Genomic DNA, 22042 nt, shown 5'->3' on the forward strand with positions numbered 1-22042 from the left:
GTGCTGACAAATGAATTGTCTTTTGGTGTTATTGTATTTTTAGAGATGCCTCGTGTTAAGGCCTACGCTAGGAGGGCAACAGGTGAATCTTTGAATGCTCAAGCAAGAAGACGCCGATATGAGATGCACAGAAGTGTAGTACAAGAACTGCGCAAGATAGAACGACACGTTCAACCTGCTATTCCACGTCTCCCTTTCCAGCGAGCAGTGCGGGAGATTTGCGAGCAGTGGAGAGTCGGCATGCGATGGGCCAGCAGTGCACTCCTCTGCCTTCAAGAAATTGCTGAGGACTACCTCGTGGAATTCTTCAGTGATGGATATTTTGTTGAGCTCCGCGCCTCTGCATGCGCACATACAGCTGCCTACAAGGTCAGAGGAGGCCTGCATTACCAACCTCGATAGAGTAGACTTCATGTGCATGCGCAATTTCATGGACTCGCTCGCAACAAATGAGGTCGTCAATTTTGCTTTGTGGTAATTCTCATTCTCTTTAATTCTTATGCTCATTAAATGGGTCTCTACCGAGACATGGGTCAATACCAAGCGATACAGTGGGTAATGAAATTGAATTTTGGTATTACTCGCTCGGTAATGACCCATGTCTCTGTGGCCGGTGCCAAGTTTTTCTTTATAATGGTTCACTACCTTAAAGACATGGGTCAATACCAAGCGTGTCAGTTGTTTATGGAATTGGAATCCGCCGCTGACTCGCTCAGTATTGAACCATGTCTTTAAGGTTGTCGTCAAGTTCTTTATTTCAGCCAAGACAATGGTCAATACCAAGCGAATCAGTGGCGTATGGAATTCGATAGCTGCCCCACTCGCTCGGTATTGACTCACTTGGTGTTCAAGTCTAATTTTTGACTTTTGTTCATGTTAGCCACGCTGTCTCGCTTCTGCCCCCTGAGGTTCAAGAGAAAGTATACGTAATAGATCCGCTGATATCGCCTTATCTGTAGAACAAATCATATTCCTTTTTGAGTCTGATGAACTGGTTTAGCAGAGTCAACTTTGATCTAGCACGCTTTCTGGTCACTGCGTACAATCAATCGTGAGTATTTTCTTGCCTTGTAAAAAACATCTTGCATTGCGAATCTCTCCTCATCTTTGATGGTGTCTTTGTAGTGATCATTGGAGTCTGATGTTATTTGACATGGAAGCTACGATTGTTTACTATGCAAACTTCGGGCAAAGCAGGGCGTATCACGGTCGTGTAAAAACGTAAGGTCCATTTGGGTACATTTGGAAAGCAGTGTAGTGTCTCTTTGGAATGTGTTGCTGACTCAAGTGGTTATGTATGTAGTGCCGCGAAAAAACTTGTATGTTGTGTAGAGCATCTTTTGTTAGAACATGATCTAGGAAATGTAGTCAAGCACGAACGGGTGACCGTGCCCACGCAGACTGATGACTATAGCTGTGGCTGGCGAACCTGTTTAAATTCCGCGTTGCTCATCAGTCAAATTATGGATATACCGAACGTAAGTAATCTGCTGTTTTATTGTTTGCTGCAATGTATGTATGAAGCAACAGATGTCTGTATCACGCTTCTACAGGAACTTCGATTACATAACTACACCAACAACAATGTGCGACATTTTTCTGTAATGGCCATCCAACATATTATAATCTCGGTAAATAGACGCACAAGAGAGGAAGCGGCGAGAGCTGACGAGTTCGAAGAGGCTCGCATTAACGAAATGACCCAACGCCACAATCAAACTCAAGAAGAAGTTCGAAATATGCAAGAAGCAATAAACCAATATTATGCGGACGCCACAGAAGTAGAGGAATGGGCTGCACGTCGACCGCAAGAGCAAGAACAGTGGGAAGCTTCACAGTTGCAAGAAGCATGGGAAGCCATGGAAGAGGCCCATGATTTTGAGCGACGTGAAAGGATGCACGAGACCAGCGTCCCCAGAGGCAGAGGTAGCAGCAACCGGAGCAGAGGGCAAGGGACGAGTGGCACAAACCGGGGGAGGGGACAGGGGACGAGTGGCACAAACCGGGGGAGAGGACAAGGAATGAGTGGCACAAACCGGGGGAGAGGATAGTAGTTGGGAAAGGGAGCAAATTACTGTTGACAGATACAACACAATATGTAAAGTTTTGAAACATTGAAAATGTACATTTTTGAAACATTGTTTGAACGCCAAAAAATATCTCTGCATTAGTCATTTTGAAGAGTACATCATGGTTTGCATGGCATCAAAGCTCTTTGCGTGCACAAAGTATGTGACCTAGCTTCCGGTGGACTCCTTGCACAATGTTGTTTTCTCCTTGCGCCTTGGAATCTGAAAAGAAGAAAAAGTTAGATTCAGTCATAATATATTAAAGACAATCAAAATTTATCGATTTAGTAAGCACCTTTCTATTGTTGAGACTGAATGCATACAATTCCGGCAAAAGTGGAAGTTCTTCACATGTAAGATCTATCCTGAGCTGTGCCAGAGTTGTGCTTGACATTGTCTCCATCACAGTAAGTAGGTTGTCTCGAAAGTAGAGCTCCATTGAGAAAGGTTTGTTCTCGAGGCTGTTCTCTGTATCTTGGTCGAGTGGAATAAGCTGCCGACTAAGAAGATGATATCTAATATAGTAAAACGATACTAAGATATTTTGAGAGCTTATAATGAAATTGCAAATTATGGACTTCTTTTGCAAAATACAGATTTTGTTATGTGATTGTTTCCTATCCCACTTATCATCTAAAAAGTCCAAACAGCTCTCAGACTTGCAAATGAACATTGTTGCGGTAGTTCTTATTTGCTCATCGAAGAAAAAAACTGCAAACACTTCAAGAGGCATAAATAGTGCGAGCCGAACTATTTTTGTGGCAATTGAATACTTGAGGGACTTTTGTATATCCTGAAACAACTTATTCCTGAAGCTTTCACTAGTTTGCAAAGTAGGTAGGAACCAATCCTTGCTGTCAAAGGTTGGAAGTGACAAAGGAGCTACATGACCCCAACCAATGGAAGTTCTCGGTTCCACATATGACATATCATAAAAGAAAATTCCATTATCTGCAAGTTCCTTGTGTTGTCTTCCTCGGTACATTTGCTCACCAATAAATGCATGGAAAGCATAAAAAATCCCAACTATACTCTCAACTGGTTGCCAATCTGTCCTATTCGATGGATAAATATCTGAAACATACCAAAGATGATATCCACCACTTAATATTCGAATATAATCATGCACTGAGCGAGATGCTGAAATAACTTACAGTTGGGTCGATGCCTTGGAAAACTTGGAGGAGATGTTTGCAACCTTAAGTCTGCATGCTGGAAAGCATGTTGTATGAGGACCTCTTTCACCCGCTTGCTTTGTGCACACACTTTAAACTCTTTAACTTGACCCTTGAAAGCCTCCACGAAATCATTGCGTTGCCTCCTCTTCCTCCTCCTAGTTTGCAGTAGAACCCAACTTCCGATAGTTATACGAGATGGAATCCATGCTTGATTGTCTGTAGTATAACTGTTAAAAATGCTAACAGAGTCAATGGTAGTGCTAGGCCTTCGAGAAGTAGACATGATTTGCAGTAGAATGAATACACAGAAAGGTTAGCGAAAATATAAAAAAGGGAAGAAGTTTTGAGAGGGAAGTAGAGCTACTCAAAGTCATATTTGGGCGGGAAAAAAGTACTAGATAGATTCTTCAATGAAAGTTCTGAAATTCCTCGGTACATAGTTAGTACGACTTACGGCATTTATGCCTTGAAAGCATGAAATTGTGCAAATTGATGAACCAAAATAAAATTTTCTCCCTTTTTTTAAAAAGAGCTTGACTCCAAAATGTCGATTGTCAACGTAACGTTAGCCTCCTCCTCATTGGTCGAGCGCCACTCTCTCTCTAGAACTGAAAGGCCAAAAAGTGAGTCCAACTTTCTCCTAATGAAAGATCAAGCGCATCAGAGACGAACGGGAAATACAGGATGAGACAGGACAGGTTCTACGAGTTTCATAACCAAAAACCTAGTCGACAGGAGCGGTATAAATCCAAGAGAACCAGAAAATCAAGGGCGAATAAGCATAATCCGATGCCTCTTGTCAATGACAGAACGGGATATCTAAAGCTTGTCAAAGCTGAGGATTGTGTCAAAGACGAGGTCACTGGCCGAATTACCAAATCTAAACCATGGAAAAACAACAAGAAGAACAGACATGAAAAGCGGATGACTAAGTCGCAAAAAGAGAGGAAAACATAGTCTGGAATGACCAAAACAGAAAGGAAAATAGAGTACAATAAGCTCAAGCGAACCCTTAGAGACATATGGACGACCGACTTTGGAACGAATGAGGACACGAGTTCTGACAAGATAGATGCACCATCCCTTTATAAGAAATATACCATATAAGATAGGAAAATCATAGTGCAACAACCTATGAGGGAATTGAAAGAACCAGGTACATCGTACGACGGTCCTGAAAAAGCCAAACGAATAGATCTAGCGGAGCCAGGAGAAGATCCAAAACCTGCATATATTGCCACGGATCTTACTGAAGAAGAGGAAAAGCTTTTGGTAGCTACTCTTAAGCAGTATAGAGATGTGTTTGCGCGGTCGTACAAGGATCTTAAGGGGGTGGATCCCAGTATCTGTCAACACACGATACCCCTTAAGAATGACGCCAAACCCAGCAGACAACGTCCCTATACTTACAATGAAACATTTGCTAAAAAGATCAAGGAGGAGATAGATAAACTTAAGGAGGCAGAATTTATTTACGAAATTGAGCACACCGATTGGGTTTCACCGATTGTGGTGGTCCCGAAGAAAAACGAAAAGTTGAGAGTGTGTGTCAATCTCAAGAAAGTAAACGCTGCTACAATTCGAGACAACTATCCCCTACCCTTTATTGATCATGTAATAGAAAGGGTAGCAGGCAAAGAGGCTTATAGCTTCTTAGATGGCTTTTCGGGTTACAAGCAACTCGCAATAAAGCCAGAGGATCAGCACAAAACAGCTTTCGCAACTGAATGGGGTATTTTTGCATTCCGCGTAATGGCTTTTGGCCTAACAAATGCACCAGCTACATTTCAGAGGCTAATGGGTCATGCTTTTAAAGAATATCTAAGACAATTCTTAGAAATTTACATGGATGACTTGTGCGTTCACTCCCTTGTAAGACTGGAGCACATAGAGCACTTGACCAAGGTGTTCGAAAAATGCACGCTGTATCGGATTTGCCTGAATCCAAAAGAATGCGTCTTCATGGTAAGATAGGGAAAAATACTGGGACATATAGTGTCCAAAAACGGGATTTCAACAGACATGGAGAAGATCAACGTCATTGTTGATCTACCACGACCAGTAAAGGTGAAAGAGGTACAGGAATTTATGGATCATTGTGGATATTATCGAAGATTTATCTACTCATACGCTATAATTGCAAAACCACTTTACGCGCTGATAACTAAATTTGAGTGGACAGAAGAGTGCGAGGAAGCTTTTCAAACGTTGAAGCAGAGATTAATTTCCGCTCCAATATTGAAAGCTCCAGATTGGAAAAAGATCTTTCACATTCACGTGGATGCATCAATGTATGCAATAGGATGCATACTTGCACAACCTGGAGAGAACAACATGGATTTTCCAATAAGTTACTCCAGTAGACAATTGAACAATGCAGAGAAGAATTACACGACAACTGAGAGGGAGGGATTAGGTATGGTCTATGCGGTGAAAAAGTTTAGACACTACTTACTTTCCAATAAATTTGTATTCTTCGTTGATCACCAAGCACTGCTGTATTTAGTAAACAAACCTTGCAGTACGGGAAGGATTGTTCGATGGTTCATCATACTGCTTGAGTTTGATTTTACAGTAGTGGTCAAGAAAGGTACTACACACCAAAGAGCGAATCATTTATCTAGAATGATGCATGGAGAAAACCCTGTAGGAGTTGATGATGATCTGCCAGATGCATATCTTTTCAACATAGAAATGGTTCCAAGATGGAGCGAGGACTTAATTCCTTTGTTGACTATCGGGTCTTTGAATATGACAAGACAATCATCTACCATCGCAGCATCCAGATCATTGGTAATGTTGGCGGGCAGGCTATACAAAAAGGGAACGGATCAAATCCTTAGGCTTTGTGTTGAATCTAGTGAGCGGGAATTGTACCAGAGATTGATGAGAACGGGTGTGTATTGGAAAAAAATGCAACATAGTGTTCATATACATGCCAAATCTTGTGTCAAATGCACGCTTCAAAAGCCAATAGAACACACGACTCTATTCAGATTGTCTGTAGCACCCCGATGGAGTAACTACATCATTGAATACCTCACCACCAGGATACTGCCTGAGGGGATGAGTAGATCACGAATCAAAACGATCATGAAAGAGGCAGAAAACTATGTACTGATTGAGGACGCTCTTTACAAGAGGGGAAAGGACCATCAATTGAGAATGTGCGCGATTGAAGAGGAATACATTCCTATCTTAGAGCAAGCACACAGCGGACAAGCTGGTGGACATTTCTTAGCTGACAAAACGGCCAAAGCAATTCTTATTGCAGGCATATGGTGGCCTACACTATTCATGGACGCTGAAGAGTTTGTGAAACGATGTGATGAGTGCCAGAAAACGAAAATTCCGAGAACGCGAGACGATATTCCCTTAAGGCCAATGATGGGGGCAAGAGCATTTGCAAAATGGGGAATAGATTTTGTAGGACCGATAGCGCCTCCGAGGTATAAAAAGCACGCTCAATACATTATAGCGGCAACAAATTATCTAACAAAATGGGTGAAAGCGAAAGCAACAGCCAGAAATGATGCAAAAACGACAGCACAGTTTTTGTACGAGAACATTTTCACCAGATGTAGCTTACCAATTGAGCTCGTGAGCGATAGAGGTACTCACTTCATCAATGAAGTGATCGAATTCCTATTGGACGAATTCATGGTAATTCATAGGAAGTCCGCCCCCTATCACCCACAAGCAAACGGCCAAGCAGAAAGTACGAATAAAATTTTGGTGACAATTCTCACCAAAATTGTCGGCAAATTGAGAGCTGACTCGGATCAAAAGCTGCATTCGGCTTTATGGGCGTATCGAGTAGCTTACAAAATATCCATCGGAACGACTCCATTCAACATGGTTTATGGAATGCAAGCGATTTTTCCACTTGAATTCCTTATTCCCACACTTCGAGTCGCTAAACAATTAGAATGGACGGGCCATGAATTATCCAATCAGGTAGATGTCCTAGAAAAACTGGATGAAACTAGATTGAGAGCCGTTGCATCAATCTACGTGCAAAAATGAAACATGAAATCATTCTTTGATCAACATGTAATCAGCAAGGAATTTGCTATTGGGGATTACGTCTTAATGTATACCCTAAAACAACATTCCCAAAAACTCTAAAAGCGAGGGAATGGACCCTACGTGATTCTTGACATATCATCTAGCGGTGCCATCAAACTTGCGACATTAGAGGGAGAGTAAATGCCTAACTGGATTAGTGGTTGCAGACTAAAGAAATACAACTTGCCACTAACCACCGAGATGCTTGCCAAAATACACGCTGCGAAGGAGCGCAAGAAAAAAGTAAAAGAAACAAAAGCTCAAGCGCAGGAAGAGGCCAAAGTCACGATTTTAAAAAGAAAACAAACATTACAACAACAAAGACTTCCTCCGCCAGCGGACACGGCTCAAATTCCTTTATCTATCATTCAAACTGATGAGCAATGGGAAACCGGAATTGATGTTCGAATCAATGTCAAACTCTCGCATGGAAGGTATCAGCGAGCATTAATTGACACAGGTGGAAGAGTTAATGCGGTCAACTTCTCCACTTACAGGATAATTACAGATGAACCCCTCGTGCAATCCACACGTGATCTACAAGTGGCAAACGGTGCAACAATGCCAACAATGGGGTTAGTAAACTTACCAATCAATCTTGATGGAAATAGTTGCCCTCATCAATTTTTCATAATGAAAGACGGAGAAATCAGAGAATCAATATGTTTAGGAGTCCCATGGATGAGAACGTACAATGCAGTCATTGAATGGTTAGAACATGCGTTAAGGTACACACACAACTCTAACGTGTACATGACTCCTGTAACATTTAATGGCCTAGAATCTTATGTGTAGCGGAAATTAGCATGAACATAGTGGGCATTTCATTAGAATAGATTCCTAATGAGAATTACAAGAGTGCTTGGGTGGAGAGAGAGAGCAACAAAAAGCATAACACCTAGTTAGATAGCATCGACAATACTTTCAAAAGAGAGAGAAATTAAGCTATTGACAACAGTTGAGGACCGGATTTGCATGGAGCCGGTCCCCCCTCCAAAAGGCTTTGTATTATGGTTTCTCCCATCAAGAGAGACATTGTACAATACAATTCTTTGTGTTCCTTCAAGACTAGCTAGTGCAATGAAGATGGAAGCTTCATACACCAAGCAAAACACTTAATCAAACACAACTTGAATTATCCCCGTTCTCAGACCCAAGACCTCACACACCTTCGAAGATGGTGAGAGCTAGCAGGGTATGAGAGTAGATTGAGAGGAAAAAGAAGTATCTTACGAGAAAGATGTACATCTCCTCACATAATCACTCATATTAGCATAGCTTAGCTTAGTAATTAGCTTGGTAGAGAAGATGAGCATGCATTGAAGCTTGGCTCTTGGTTGGATTTGCATCCACATGCCAAGAGAGTGTTGATGTAGGCTTCTATCTCACAAGCTTGGAGTAGGTGATGAGCTCTCCATTAAAGCTTGGGAGGAGATAGAGTATTCTTCCTTCACACATGGTCAAGTGTGTGTGTGTGTGTGTGAATGCCAAGCAAAAATCAGCCCCCCCCCTCTCTTGGGCGAGCCCTAGCTGCTAAATAAGTCTGGCTTTTGCCTCATTGGACCTCCCCAGGTCAAGCCAATAGGAATTAAGCAGCATAAGTGATAGCCTTCTGACATGTGTCCCCCTTTCCCCTTTTGTGAGAGCTTTAGGTAATTAAATAATTAAACTAAACTCTCATTGGACCCCTTTGCCTCCTGGCCAATAGGAATCAGGCAAGCCATGGGGCTCCTGAATGCTCATTGGACCCCTTGGGAGACTGCCCAATAGTCTTCTAGGAGACTTAATTCTCATTGGTTTCTTTTATTAAATGTTTTTAACTTAATTAAACTATATTTACTCTAGCTTAATTCTCATTGGTCCACTTCAAGGGTCTTCCAATAGGAACTGGGCACACCTTGTGGGCATTTGGCCTAGGGAGCTAACATGTGTCCCTCATCCCCTTTGTGTAAAGGGAGCCTGTGTGTGTGTGTGTGGCTTTCTCTCTCATCCCCTAGCTTTGGGGCTCGCCCCCTCCCATGTAGGGATGTGCAAAGACTTTTAGGGCACACCAAAGCATCCAATTTTCCCTAGGGTTGACCTTTGGACACAACCTTTGAATTTTGAAACCTTAGCATTTTGGAAGTCTTAATGGGCTGAACCTTAGGGTCTTTTTGGCCCATTGTTTCACATGGCTCTTTTGCAGATGGCCCCCCCTTTGGATCCCTATTTTCCCTCCTTTGGATCCCTACTGTGGCCGGTCTGCTAGCTTAACCAATATTCTAGCTTTTTCTCCCTTGGCACTTCCCCACATTAAATGATCAGTTTAATATGAGAAAATCATTTAGGAGAATTAGATATTGATTATTATGACATTACCTCTCTCTTGAAATCATAGTCGTCCTCGACTATGGTGTAGAGAAGATAAAGCATATGCATGAGTCCTTTTCTTAGCGGGTAGAGGATCCCTATGTTACCCTACGACATCATTCCATAATGGATGACTAGTCCATTTGGCGCTTGAGAGCCTGAGGCTGCCGCAAGCATGTCTGCACATTAGTCCTATCAGTGTTCCATAGTAGAGTGACAAGCTCTACTTGGTGTTTGGGAGACGTCGTCTCCGCAAACTTGATCTAAGCATGCATACTACTTCATTTTTGTGCACAAATAAAGAAAAAGAGAGTCTTATAAGTCAAAAATTTTGTTCATTTTTAACATTTTGTACATTTGCTTACTCTTGGGAAGCATTGTAAGCATTGACAAGGCTTAGGTTATCCTTTAATTGTATGCCTTGCATCCATCTAGCATCTTCAAAAGGATAATTCTTAAACTTAATAAGATATCGTCGGATAGTCTTACCGCCTCTTAATACCTTGTCTTCATGTCGGAGAATGGACTCGGGCTGCAGCACCTCCTCGTGGTCCTCGATCTCCGGTGGGTCTTCAATAGTTGGTTCTTGAGGTGGCTCTCCTTTGTAAGGCTTTAATAGGCTCACATGAAAAGCATTGTGTATGAGCCAATGATTGGGCAACTTAAGTTGATAGGCCATCTCATTGATTGGCCTAAGAATCTGGAAGGGACCATAATACCTTTTTGCTAGTTTAGCATAGTACTTTTGGTGGCCCGTAGGATTCTTGCCCGTCGTGTGCCTTAATCGAGCCTTGGGAAACTTTAACAAGACCCAATCGTTTTCTTTAAAGGCTTGGGCTCTTCTGTGCTTGTCAGCAGCAGCATTTTGCCTTTGCTGTGAGATAGAGATAGCATCCTTAATCTTTTGGAAAGATTCTTGTAGGTCTCGGCTATACTCATCTGCAGCGAAGATCTTCCCATGTACCTTAAGTAGCAAGGGACTTTTTGATCTTCCCTCAATTACCTCGAAAGGTGCTTTTCCTGTGGAAGTATGTACAGTGTTATTGTAAGCATACTCTACTAAGGGTAAGTACTTCTCCCATTGGGATCTTTGATCTACTTCCGTTACATAGGCTTTTAGTAGATCAAGAATGGTTAGGTTAGCTATTTCACTTTGGCCATCAGTTTGTGGATGATAGGCCGAAGAGAAGTTTAGCCTTGTTCCTAAATTCTCAAAGAGACCCTTCCAGAAATTACTGGTCATTCTAGGATCTCTATCCGACACTATGGACATTGGTAAGCCATGGTACTTGAAAATTTGTGAAATGAAGAGGGTTGCCATTTGATGGGCTTTGATAGTCTTTTTGACAGGTATAAAATGAGCTTGTTTACTGAACCTGTCTACTATCGTCCATATTCCCGTATTCCCATGGATAGACTTAGGCAATCCAAAGATAAAATCCATGGATATGCTCTCCCAAGGTGAATTAGGGATTGGCAAGGGTTGAAGCAATCCAAGTTGCTTCCCTCTATCAAATTTTGTCTTTTGACATACCACACATTTGGAAACATACTCGTGTATGTTCACTTTCATGGTAGGCCAATAGAAATATGTTTCAATTCCCTTTAGGGTAGACTGAATCCCTCTATGCCCCGCATATGGGGGAGCATGAGATTCATACATTACTTTCTCACGTAGTGAGTTAGTAACGCATAGTCTATTGCCATAGAGAAGATAACCATCTTGTAAAGTAAATGGTTCTTCTTTCTTCCCTAATGCAAGGGCTGAAATCACATCTCTAAAATCGGGATCAATAGCATACTCATCTATCATTGAAGATAGATCATTGTGAGTTGCTATGGAAACCGCATTCACTCTCGGTCGTCTTGAGAGTGCATCGGCTACTTGATTATGCTTGCCAGCAATGTGAGCAATATGAAAATGAAATTGCGAAAGGAAATTTGCCCACCGCATTTGTTTGTCGGAAAGCTTGGTCTGCGTCATGAAGTACTTAAGACTTTGGTGATCCGTTCGTAGAATGAAAGGAGTCCCCAATAAATAGTGCTTCCATGAGTCTAAGGCATGTAGAAATGCAAGGAGTTCTTTTTCGTATATGCCTAGAGCGTGCTCAACAGGGTCGAGCCTTTGACTCTCATAGCCTATGGTGTGCCCTTCTTGGAGCAGAACAGCCCCAAGGCAATCACCACAAGCATCACATTGGACCTCAAATGGTTTTGAGAGATCCGGTAGTGTAAGCACAGGTTGAGAGATAAGCTTTTCTTTAAGCTTTTCGAAAGCATTGTTCTCCTTAGCAGACCACGTATACCTAACATTTTTCTTTGTTAGGTCATGTAATGGTCCTGCAATTCGTGAGAACTTTTCTATGAAGTGTCTATAGTATGCACACATACCTATAAAGCTTCTTAGTTCATGAAGATTCCTTGGTTTAGGCCATCCTTTTATTACCTCTAACTTGGATGGATCCATTTGGATTCCATATTGAGAGATAATGTGACCTAAATATTGAATCTCTTGCAAGAAAAATTCACTTTTCTTTCGATTAACATAAAGTTTATTCTCTCTTAAAACTTGAAATATTACCTGGAGGTGTTGCTTGTGTTCCTCCAATGAATTAGAGTAGATGATAATATCATCAAAGAACACTCCAGTGAAGGTTCGATGAGGCCTGAACAGCTTCTCCATCAAGCGGTTGAATGTGGCTGGTGCATTGGTCAAGCCAAAAGGCATGACAATGTATTCGTAAAGACCAAATGTAGTACGAAATGCGGTCTTTACAATGTCTTGATCAACTATCCTTATTTGATGATAGCCACTTTTTAGGTCAATCCTACTGAAGTAGGTCGATCCTTGTAGCTTATCAAATAGGTCTTCTACCCTTGGAACGGGAAACCTATTCTTGATAGTGATCCTATTTAGTGCTCTATAGTCGACACACATACGATATGTGCCGTCTTTCTTTTGCACTAATAGCACAGGTGAGCAAAATGGAGATGAGCTAGGCCTAACCATACCCTTCTCAACTAACTCATGCACTTGCCGCATAATCTCCTCTTGTTGAGCTTGAGAAACTCTATAAGGAGGTTTGTTAGGCGGTGAACTTCCTGGAAGAAGTTCAATTGCATGGTCGTCATTACCTCGTTTAGGAGGTAGCTCACAAGGGATGTCGTCAATAAAAACATCTTGAAACCCCTTGAGAAAATTGGATAACTCTAATTCCTTTTGGTTGCTTTTATTTTCTTTTGTTAAAGCATTAGGTTCATTTTGAGAATCTTTAACAAAAATCATGTACACGGAAATAGAGCTCTTTATTGACTTGTTGAAAGCTGGTGTATGTAAAATGGGGATGGTGTTACCCATCTCCTTAGCATCTATATACATGTCCTTTTCCCTGAACTTAAAGGAGAAGTTCAGGCACATGCACCACCCTTCGTCCGGGACGACTAAGACAAGGAAGGGGGGAGTAATTGATGAATCTAGCAACAGTCAGGGCCATTAAGAGGTCCAATGTGTATATATTTACATAATGTGTGTGTTTTTTTCATTATTTAGAGTTCAGTTTTGAACAAATTCGATCAAAACCTCGCATTTTTAGCAGCTTTTTTTGCATCATCCGACTAGCATAATAATGAGCTGTAATGACAAATCCGGAGCATTGGGATGCTTCTAGAGAAAATATATGCTGAGGGGTGAGTATAATAATTTTAGCTAAATTTTCGCCAGTTAATAAGTATTTTCATTTTATTGTGTTTGATTTTCGTTAATAAAACATCTAAAATTCAAAAAATCTCACTCACAAGTGTCGGAATCAAGTTCTGGAAGCAAACGCCGAAGTATCATGATAAAATTATCAAGCATGGAAGATATGAAGCTAATCTGAAGATGTCAAATTTTGGCCTCAATGATCATGACTACATTTCGCCAAAATCGCATCAAACGGTCATACGACGCCGGAATGATGAACGGTTCGACCCACAAGTGGTATGCAGAGTAAATCAGGATCAATGGTGAGAAAAATCAACCCTGTGTTATGAAAATCTCGGGAAGATATAGGTCAGGTAAGCCAAATTCTAGCTCATTGTTCATTTTCACCTTTTGAGAGAGAAGGAGAGAGCTTTTTTGACCTAAAGTGAGCTGTCACATTTCTACCCCGTACGGACGGTCGGAGCCAACATTTCACACCAGATTTCATAGGTATGTTCCCTATTAAGTAAGGATCAAGTCTATTATTCATGCAAGCGCGAATCTTTGCACAAACGGGCGAAGGGATCGAATCAAAGTCGGATCGGTTCAAAGAGGTAGAGGGCCCTTATAGGCATCCATACAAAACTTTTTTCAGCCACAGAACAGATCAATGTGCTTCCCACAAGCTCAGGAACAAAGCCTTGTAGTCAAAACCAAATTTGGTGGTGGTACACCAATCGCGCCCTGAGGAAAACTGGGACAGATTTTGCAAAACACCTCCCTCAGCCTCGCCTACAACCTGCTGGTGTCAAAACCAATTTTGGCCTCCATGGTAATATCGCGATCTATGCCCCCACATGCAGGTTTTGCAACTTTTGAGTTGTCCCATGCTTGGAACTCAGTTAAAAGTCCACCCTCTTGAATTTTCAAGGAAAATGCACAAATTTTGTTCATAGAATGGGCCCAATTTGTCAAACACAACCAAAAAGGGAAAATTTGACCTACAACTACCCAAATCTGGTTAAAAATGATGATGGATGGTTTGGAAGGAACACTTGTCCGACTAAGGGTCAGGACAGTTGCAGAAAACCTCGGATGGATCTCAGAATCTCCTACAAGTACAGATATGGTAATTTCAGTCTCGAATGATCACACAAAGCTAGAATTGGAGCCGAGGCAATGCCAAAACCAAAAGATCACTTAAGGATGCTCAAACATCACATGGATATCCAAGAAGTGCCTGAAAAATGCACAAATCTGGAAAACCTCCTACGACAGGGTATAAAGTGACTGATAAGGTCAAAATCAGACAATGGAGTAGGCTGATGGTAGCAGAACATCATGGGAGCAGTGGGAGCTCTAGAACTAACTTCAACTAACTCCAGGATCCAACCAAAATTCATCAGGGAAACCAAATATGGTTAGACTTAGTAAAATATGGTCAAATAGTGAACAATTGCTCTAAATTGTTCATTTTGAGTCCAAACTTGAAAATAAATCATCAGTGGGCTAGGCAAGCATAGGAGTTCATGACCATCTAGTTTTCCCCAAAAACAGGCTCTGAACTACGATCGCGATCGGTGTACCTCAAACCCATAATTTGACCAAAATCTATCAGATCCCTTGTACACATCTTGTTCAAGTCACCATCCAAGTTTCAAGCCAATTGGACATCAACAACTCATAAAAAATCAGAGTCTAGTCCAAAACTCCCTTGTAACCGAGAAATGGGACCTGTAAACTCAAAAGTGGTTCAAAAGATACACAGAGTGGACCAAAATGACCCTCCAACTATCAGCAACCCACTCATATGATCAAATCCAAATTTGGCCTCTGTACTACGATCGCGATCGGTGTACCTCAGACCAAGAACTGGCTCAGATTTTTATCAGTCATAGCTCTAGTCTTCCTAGTCCCACTAGTGAAATATGGACAAGAATGGATGAAATTTTTTCAAGTTATGATCAGTTTTAACTTTTGAACTGTGTTTTACTAAGAGTCTAAATGCAATTGATTACAAAAGGGAAATCCTGACAGCTTGTGATTCTTCTGACACAGAATGCCTCGCCAAAAGAAAGACAAGCAGTGGATAGCAGCACCATATGAAGTGGAGGAGCTTGCCACAAATGAGAAGGCTCACATCTCGGATGAAATACTGGCTCAAATCCCTGCCCACATCTTCATCTAGAATTTTAAGGATGTTGATGGCGACTTGGTAAAGACAACTATCATGCCACGGGAGATATGGAATCTTCACCAAAGGCCGGAAGTAATAGAGGCTGTGCGGGCGATACACTTAGAACAATTTTTCAGATTACAGCCATGGGAAATAGATTACATGAGGGCCCACGAACTCATGAGCTCGATACAATATGATGGGCAGGCAATGCTCACAGACAAAGATGGGTCAAAGGTTAAAGTAAAGATCACGAAGGAAATCATCAATGAAGCCTTGCATTTCCTCCCAGGGCAACACGATTTGTTAGCAAAGACAAAGTCACTAGACAATGAGAAGGCATTCGTCAAAGAGAAGGGGAACAAATACAAATACAGTGACATGATCTACGGAGAGCTGGAATTGCCGATGAGATTGATATCTCAGCATTTTAGAGTTCAAAAGCCTCCTCACGACACAGAGCCAATCCTGCACATTGCCGTAGTCATGGCTCTAGCGACAGCAGAAAATAGATCCATTCACTACGACTACGGATCTTATATTCTGGATAATCTGATTGAAGCAAATTTGAAAATCTCGGCAAAAAACAAAACCTACATGAGTGCAGGGCCGATGCTAACCAGAATAGCATACCAATCTTTGGGAATGATCGAGGATTTTCTAGCTGCCAGCTCACAAACGGCCTTGATCCAGAAAGCTAAGCTTGTTGCACACTCTGTGAGGACGACACCTGGCGCGACATCATCGCGCTCAACAAAGGCCACCAATAAAAGTTCGAGTGATGAAGAGAAAACGGAGACAGATGACGAAGGGAAGTCTCAATAGTCTAAAGACAAAGTGCCTTCAGAGTTTGAGGAAAGTGAGGAGGAAGATTCAACAAAGCCGCTCGACAGAAAAAGAGGAGAGAGAAGTGCAATACCGCAGTCGGACATGCAAAAAGCATATGCGGAAGCCCAGAAAAGAGTCGAAGAAAGACACACAAAATTGCGGGCTGACAGACAGGCTCAAGCAGTTGAAATACAACAGGCACAAAAACGAAGACTCGAAAGGGAAAGGCAAGAAAGGATAGAAAATGCAACTCGCCTACGGGCTGAGAAGCAAAGATTGGAAGCATAACAAAAGGCTGCGGAAGTGGACATATCCTCGCAGTCCACTGAACAAACGAAGGAAAAAGACGCAGCTGAAGAGCAAAATCAGGCGGAATAGCTTAAGAAGATCCAGAGAGATAGGAATCTGGAAGCACGATGCGTGGCGGATCTCACCCGCTAAAGAATAATCAGGATTTTAAAGAAAAGAAAAGCGGAAGCATCTGCTTCGCAAAAAGCGAGGAAACTTCCAAAAGAAGACATGTGCGAGAAAAATCGAGTCCGCCTCCTCCCTCGCCCAAATCACCCCCTCCCTAGCCTAGAAAATCACCTCCGCCCTCACCCAAATCTCGACCTCCTTCCGCTTCTCCATCGAACAAAAAACAGCCAACTCCTCCCCCTTCAACCTCGCAAAAGGAAGTTTTACCACCTACAGAATCCATCGGATACCAAGAAGCATGCCAAGCAGTGGCTGGATTTGATTACAAACAAACACTGCGGGAGTTAGAACGGCAATTTCAGTGTCAGTATGTGGTGCAGGTACAGGAAGCCCGACAAAAGAAAGAATCAGAGCAAGAAGAGTTAGACAGCCTGAGAACGTGACTAGAACGCACAACGGAGGAAAGAGACCTTGAGAAGCAGCAGGCTCAGTCTCTGATCAAAGATTTGGTGGACGTCAAGACAGACCTGACTGCCAAAGAGAAAGAGTGCCAAGAGCTGACGGCAAGAGTCCAGAAAGCGACAGAGCAGCTTGCCTACGAGAGTGCAAGATTTCAAAGGCTTAGCAGCTCCTACAGCACTGTCAAGGGCACTTTGATGACTTTGATGGCTAATCAGGAACCTGCTGGAGCATTGGTCTCCACATATGACAATGCCACAACAGCGAACACTATAGCAGCGCTAAAAGCAAAGCTAGAGCAAGAACGGCTTCAAAGACAGCTGCTCGTATTAGGAATGGTGGCCTAGACAGCGGCAAACGAGTTAAAATTAAAAGAAGTGGAGCAGCAACTCGCTCAAGCATGCGCTGAACTACAGATTCAGAGACGGACCGGTGACATATTGCTAAAGGAAAAAGAAGATCTGCTTGTCCAACAACAGATCAAAGCAGACAAAGACCGGACTCAACCGCAACTGCTGCTTGGACACCGTGCGACAGATTTGCATGGAACCTCACACCAAGGGCAACAGGAGTAGGAATTTGAAGGGCCCGATCTGGACATACGAGATGAACTCAGTGAAAGCATTCAGGACATGCTAGAGGGGCCAGCCAAGGAGTATATGCTCTATGAAAAGAAGATACTGGAGTCAGCAGCCTTGGCATATTTACAACCAGAAGAGCATGTGGAAGGATTTGGCCACGAATACCTCCCGTTTCCTCTGCTATGCCATGAAGCGAATTTGTGGAAAGCAAAGATGCGGCCAGCCTTGCCACGAAACAAAGAAGGGGGTTACGAGGGCATTGCACTCACAGTGGAAGAAGCTCAGGTGCTTGTCGATGACCACCCCAAGTGGAGGCAAAAGTGGTTGGACAAGAGGCAATAGGATCTAACAAATTACCACAACGCTCCTCAACATATACAAATAGATCCTACATTCTGCCCTGTCCCTCGCAGACGCACTTGGAAAGATTTCACAACATGGAAGGGGCCGAGGCAACACAAGCTAAATTACTCCGTTCTAACAGCGTAGCAACCCCCTGCACTGGCTTACATGGTCAGCACACTGAACTCAACAGTGACTTTGCTACGGGATGTCCCCAATTTGGCTTGCCAGATGTTGGTAAAGATAGCCTGGATGATCGTCACTTGCATCCAGGTGTTTAAAGACACTGAAGGCGACGATCATCCGTGGAATCTATTCTTGGAAGGACACAGAGGCATCTCCTGGAATCTACAGGATTCACCGCCCCGGCACATCTTGATGGCCATGTACTCCAGGCTAATGTACCTGCCATCACACTACCTGCAAACATTTGAAGAGGCCTTCGTCACACGATTCTTCGAAATGGATTCAAGGATTTTCCATCCCATGGCGAAGGACCTCAAGGCAAGGTACGTGGCATACCAACACACATTATCAGAAAATCCATTCAGACAACACCAAGAAGCCCTCGAAGCCGTACTGCGAACAAGAAGCTTTTCAGCGACACTCGCTTCATTAGAGCTACATCAACGGCCAAAGCACTGAACATGCACGAGGGCGTGCAAGGATAAGGAAGCGGGGAGTGTTTGGCGGAAGAGGCAACAGGCGGCCGTGGCCAGAAGGACCATATTTTCCTGAGAAACCATTGTAAAATTCTTTTGTAAAGAAGCATCTCTAAGCCGGGACATTGTCAAGGATGTATGATTATTCTTTTGGGAGCAATTGTATATTAGAGAGCCAGTTTTAAGATTAGGGGCTTATGGACGAACAAGCCATTTTTTGCAAAGACCTAATCTATAAAGGTCATTTTCTGTAATTTGGGGATAATCTTTTGGAAGGAGAAACTGAGAAGACAACGTACAAATGAGAGCTCCTTCTTGTTCAAACTTGTAATCTTCGCCATTGCGGCTATGATAATCCGAATTCAATTTTGATTATTGCATTGTGTTCCTCTCCTCTTGCTCTTTCCTTCAAGTATAATCATTCAAGATTCGGTGAAGGTTTCCGACTATGTGTTTGAGGCTTTAAATCACTGTTTTGAGTGTTTATATGCGTGTTTTATGTCGTTTCGACCCCAGAATGGGCTTTAGGGACCCTAAAACGACCCATTACGATCAACTGTCAACGCGAGAGTACACGTGGGGTGTTGCTGCTTGGCCCACCCTCACGAGCCCTGCACTCCAGTTTGAGCTATCTTCCACCAGTACGATGATAGTGATCCAGGGGGTCGACCTACACTTTAGCCTGCTATAGATCTTACCCCCTAGGAGTGGTGCAATGAGAGACAAGTGTGTTGGAAGCTGGTCTATGACCCAACACTCTGGCTCATTTGGTGGGCCCGGGTTGCTTCCGCATCTTCGAGGCTCACCCTATCCCACCGGCAAAGACTATTCATGACTTCTGGCTAGAGTTGATTCATACTCTCAGGGGTCTATTTGAGAGAGTTTAGGGTAGCTCCAACCTCATGAGGGAGCGTAGAGAGGCCTTCCTGTGTCTCTAGCACCCAGGGCCCTTCTTCACCTTGGACCAGGATGTGCCCAAATGGCACTATCGGCCACTAGTGTGGCTTTTCCCTGCTTCCATCTTGTGATTTAGCCGCATTGTACATATTTTTGTCTACACACTTTGAGAGTCTCCCCATGCTTTTGTTGTCACCCTCTCTAGTGGAGGTGGTTTGTAGCCCTATGGGCAGTTTTATTAACTAATGGAAGGATCTTTTTCTCAAAAAAAAAAATCTAGTAATATTATGAACCACCTTACTATTTCACATATGTTACATGGTTTGTTAGCGAGATACAACAATGCTTATTGATCAACAAAGAAAATGAATTGATTTGCGAGGAGGTAATGCATGAATTCCTTCACTGCATGAACCATTCCCAATCCTTTCCTTTTAGTGGTTGAGTAATTTTGCTTAGCACTATTTAATTGGTGTCTAGCATAGCAAATTGGGAAATCCATATTGTGTCAATGTACATCTTGAAAGGTGGGCATGGGAACTCCTTCTACACCTAGTGCAAGTGTTTATGTGACACATAATACATATATGTGTAGCCATTTTAAAAAGGCACGTGGAGATATGAGCTGCCGGATATATTCTATGAAACCTCTTGTACATATACCCTTTCTTGTGTATATGGAATAACATAGCACATGCTGTATAGGTATTGTACATTGTACTTATTAAGGATTGAGTGTGACTCTCTCTCTCTCTCTCTCTCTCTCTCTCTCTCTCTCTCTCTCTCTCTCTCTATTGTGCGTAGCTATGGCTATTTTCTTCTTCAAACCCCCATGAGTTAATTGCACCACCCGATCCTAACAAGTGGTATCAAAGCTTAGGTTACGATGCAATTGATGATGATTGTAATCACTTACTAAGCTCATTTATTGAGCATCCTATTAAATCTTTAATTGGTGTGTTTATTTTTCTATAAAAAGCCCTCTCAACTGAGCATACAAATCAATCATTAATCTGGCGTTTGAGTTAGCATATCCTCTTGGATTTCACCTCTTTTGTGTGTACAAAATCTCTGCCACGTTCTTCCCCCATCTACACTTCGGATGTGCCTAAGGTCGCCACCACTCGGTAGTAGTAGTAGATTGCATCCAAAATCAACTTGCAACAGCGTATAAGAGCACATCGACATCTGGTGCTTCAAACATTGGTTAGGAAGGCATGCAAGGTGCTCAATAGGCGGACAAGTCTTTTGGCAGTTGCCACATCTTTCGCGAGCATCTTCTTGGACTCAATTGTATGAGTCACAGCTTGTCTGCCTCAGCTCCACAATGTCACAAAATAATTTTGCGCATAACTAAAGTCGCCTTGGTGCACCCCTCATCGGCTGCTCTAGCTGCATCGCCAGACAAGCTTGCTACATTGCATTGCGTATGTGATTTTGTGCATCATTGAAGGTCACACACACACACACACACACACACACACACACACACACACACACACACACACACACACACACACACACACACACACACACACATTTCACCACTTGTTGGTAGCCTTTTTAAGCATCAAATTGAGGTGTATCATCCCATAGGTTGTCGACACTCTCGGTTCTATAAAAAGAGACCCACAACTTTTGTTGCTAGACATGGGATAAGACCCTTAAAAGGGTATGATTGTTACAGGCGTGGTTAAAATAACTACTTACTACTTTCATTTGCCATGCCGTGAGATGCTATGGTTAACCTCCTACGCGAGATGGCATCACAGGCGGCTACTCTTTTGCAAATCCCCAAGGGGAGCTTAATCTACTTACTATACTCTACAAGCAATTAGCCATGAGTGATAGCGGCCTTCCTTCTTCTATTTAAAGAGGTGAGGGTGCATTTTTCCCCTCACTGTAGCTCTACGTGTGTTTTACTTGCGTTAAGAGTGAGAACTGTGTGGTTTTTTAACCTCTGTTGCACCAAACATGGAGCTTACAACTCAACCAACTCAGGTTGGTCACTAAGCTTAGCATCAATGATCTCATTTCTGTCATTTTTTTAATTAAATGGTAAGCGTTTTTGCATAAAAATCCTGTACTTAGCAATGATTTACTTAAATGTTAGGGATGGCTATACTAAGTAGTGCATGGTATAAATGGTTGGACCTCTGTTTGGTTGGCTCAGTTTGACAATAACAAGCATTACTTTTTAGCTGTCATAAATAAAACTTGTTGGTTATTTTGAACAAAAATGTCATTTATACTGCTTTTGCTTTATGGCAAAGTCAGTACTCTTCATGTGTGAAAGAGTATCCTCAAGCCTTTTAATTACATTTTCCTTGGTTG

At 42.5% G+C, this 22042-nt stretch overlaps 1 protein-coding gene across 1 annotated transcript in view; it reads right to left on the reverse strand.

Annotated features, from left to right (window-relative positions):
* Positions 1 to 2157: 2157 nt before the first annotated feature.
* The window catches only part of LOC147446445 (uncharacterized), a 52066-nt gene continuing 32181 nt past the window's right edge, over positions 2158 to 22042 (reverse strand). The window contains exons 2-4 of the mRNA XM_086526231.1: positions 3224 to 3474; positions 2365 to 3143; positions 2158 to 2291 (exon numbers count right to left, since the gene is read on the reverse strand). Coding sequence (XP_086382357.1) covers positions 2238 to 2291; positions 2365 to 3143; positions 3224 to 3474 — 1084 coding nt within the window. The 3' untranslated portion in view covers positions 2158 to 2237. The remainder of the gene's footprint in view (positions 2292 to 2364; positions 3144 to 3223; positions 3475 to 22042) is intronic.

This window comes from Adiantum capillus-veneris, chromosome 12 (assembly GCF_014529385.1).
Source record: "Adiantum capillus-veneris isolate H3 chromosome 12, ASM1452938v2, whole genome shotgun sequence".
Classification (NCBI taxonomy): domain Eukaryota; kingdom Viridiplantae; phylum Streptophyta; class Polypodiopsida; order Polypodiales; family Pteridaceae; genus Adiantum; species Adiantum capillus-veneris.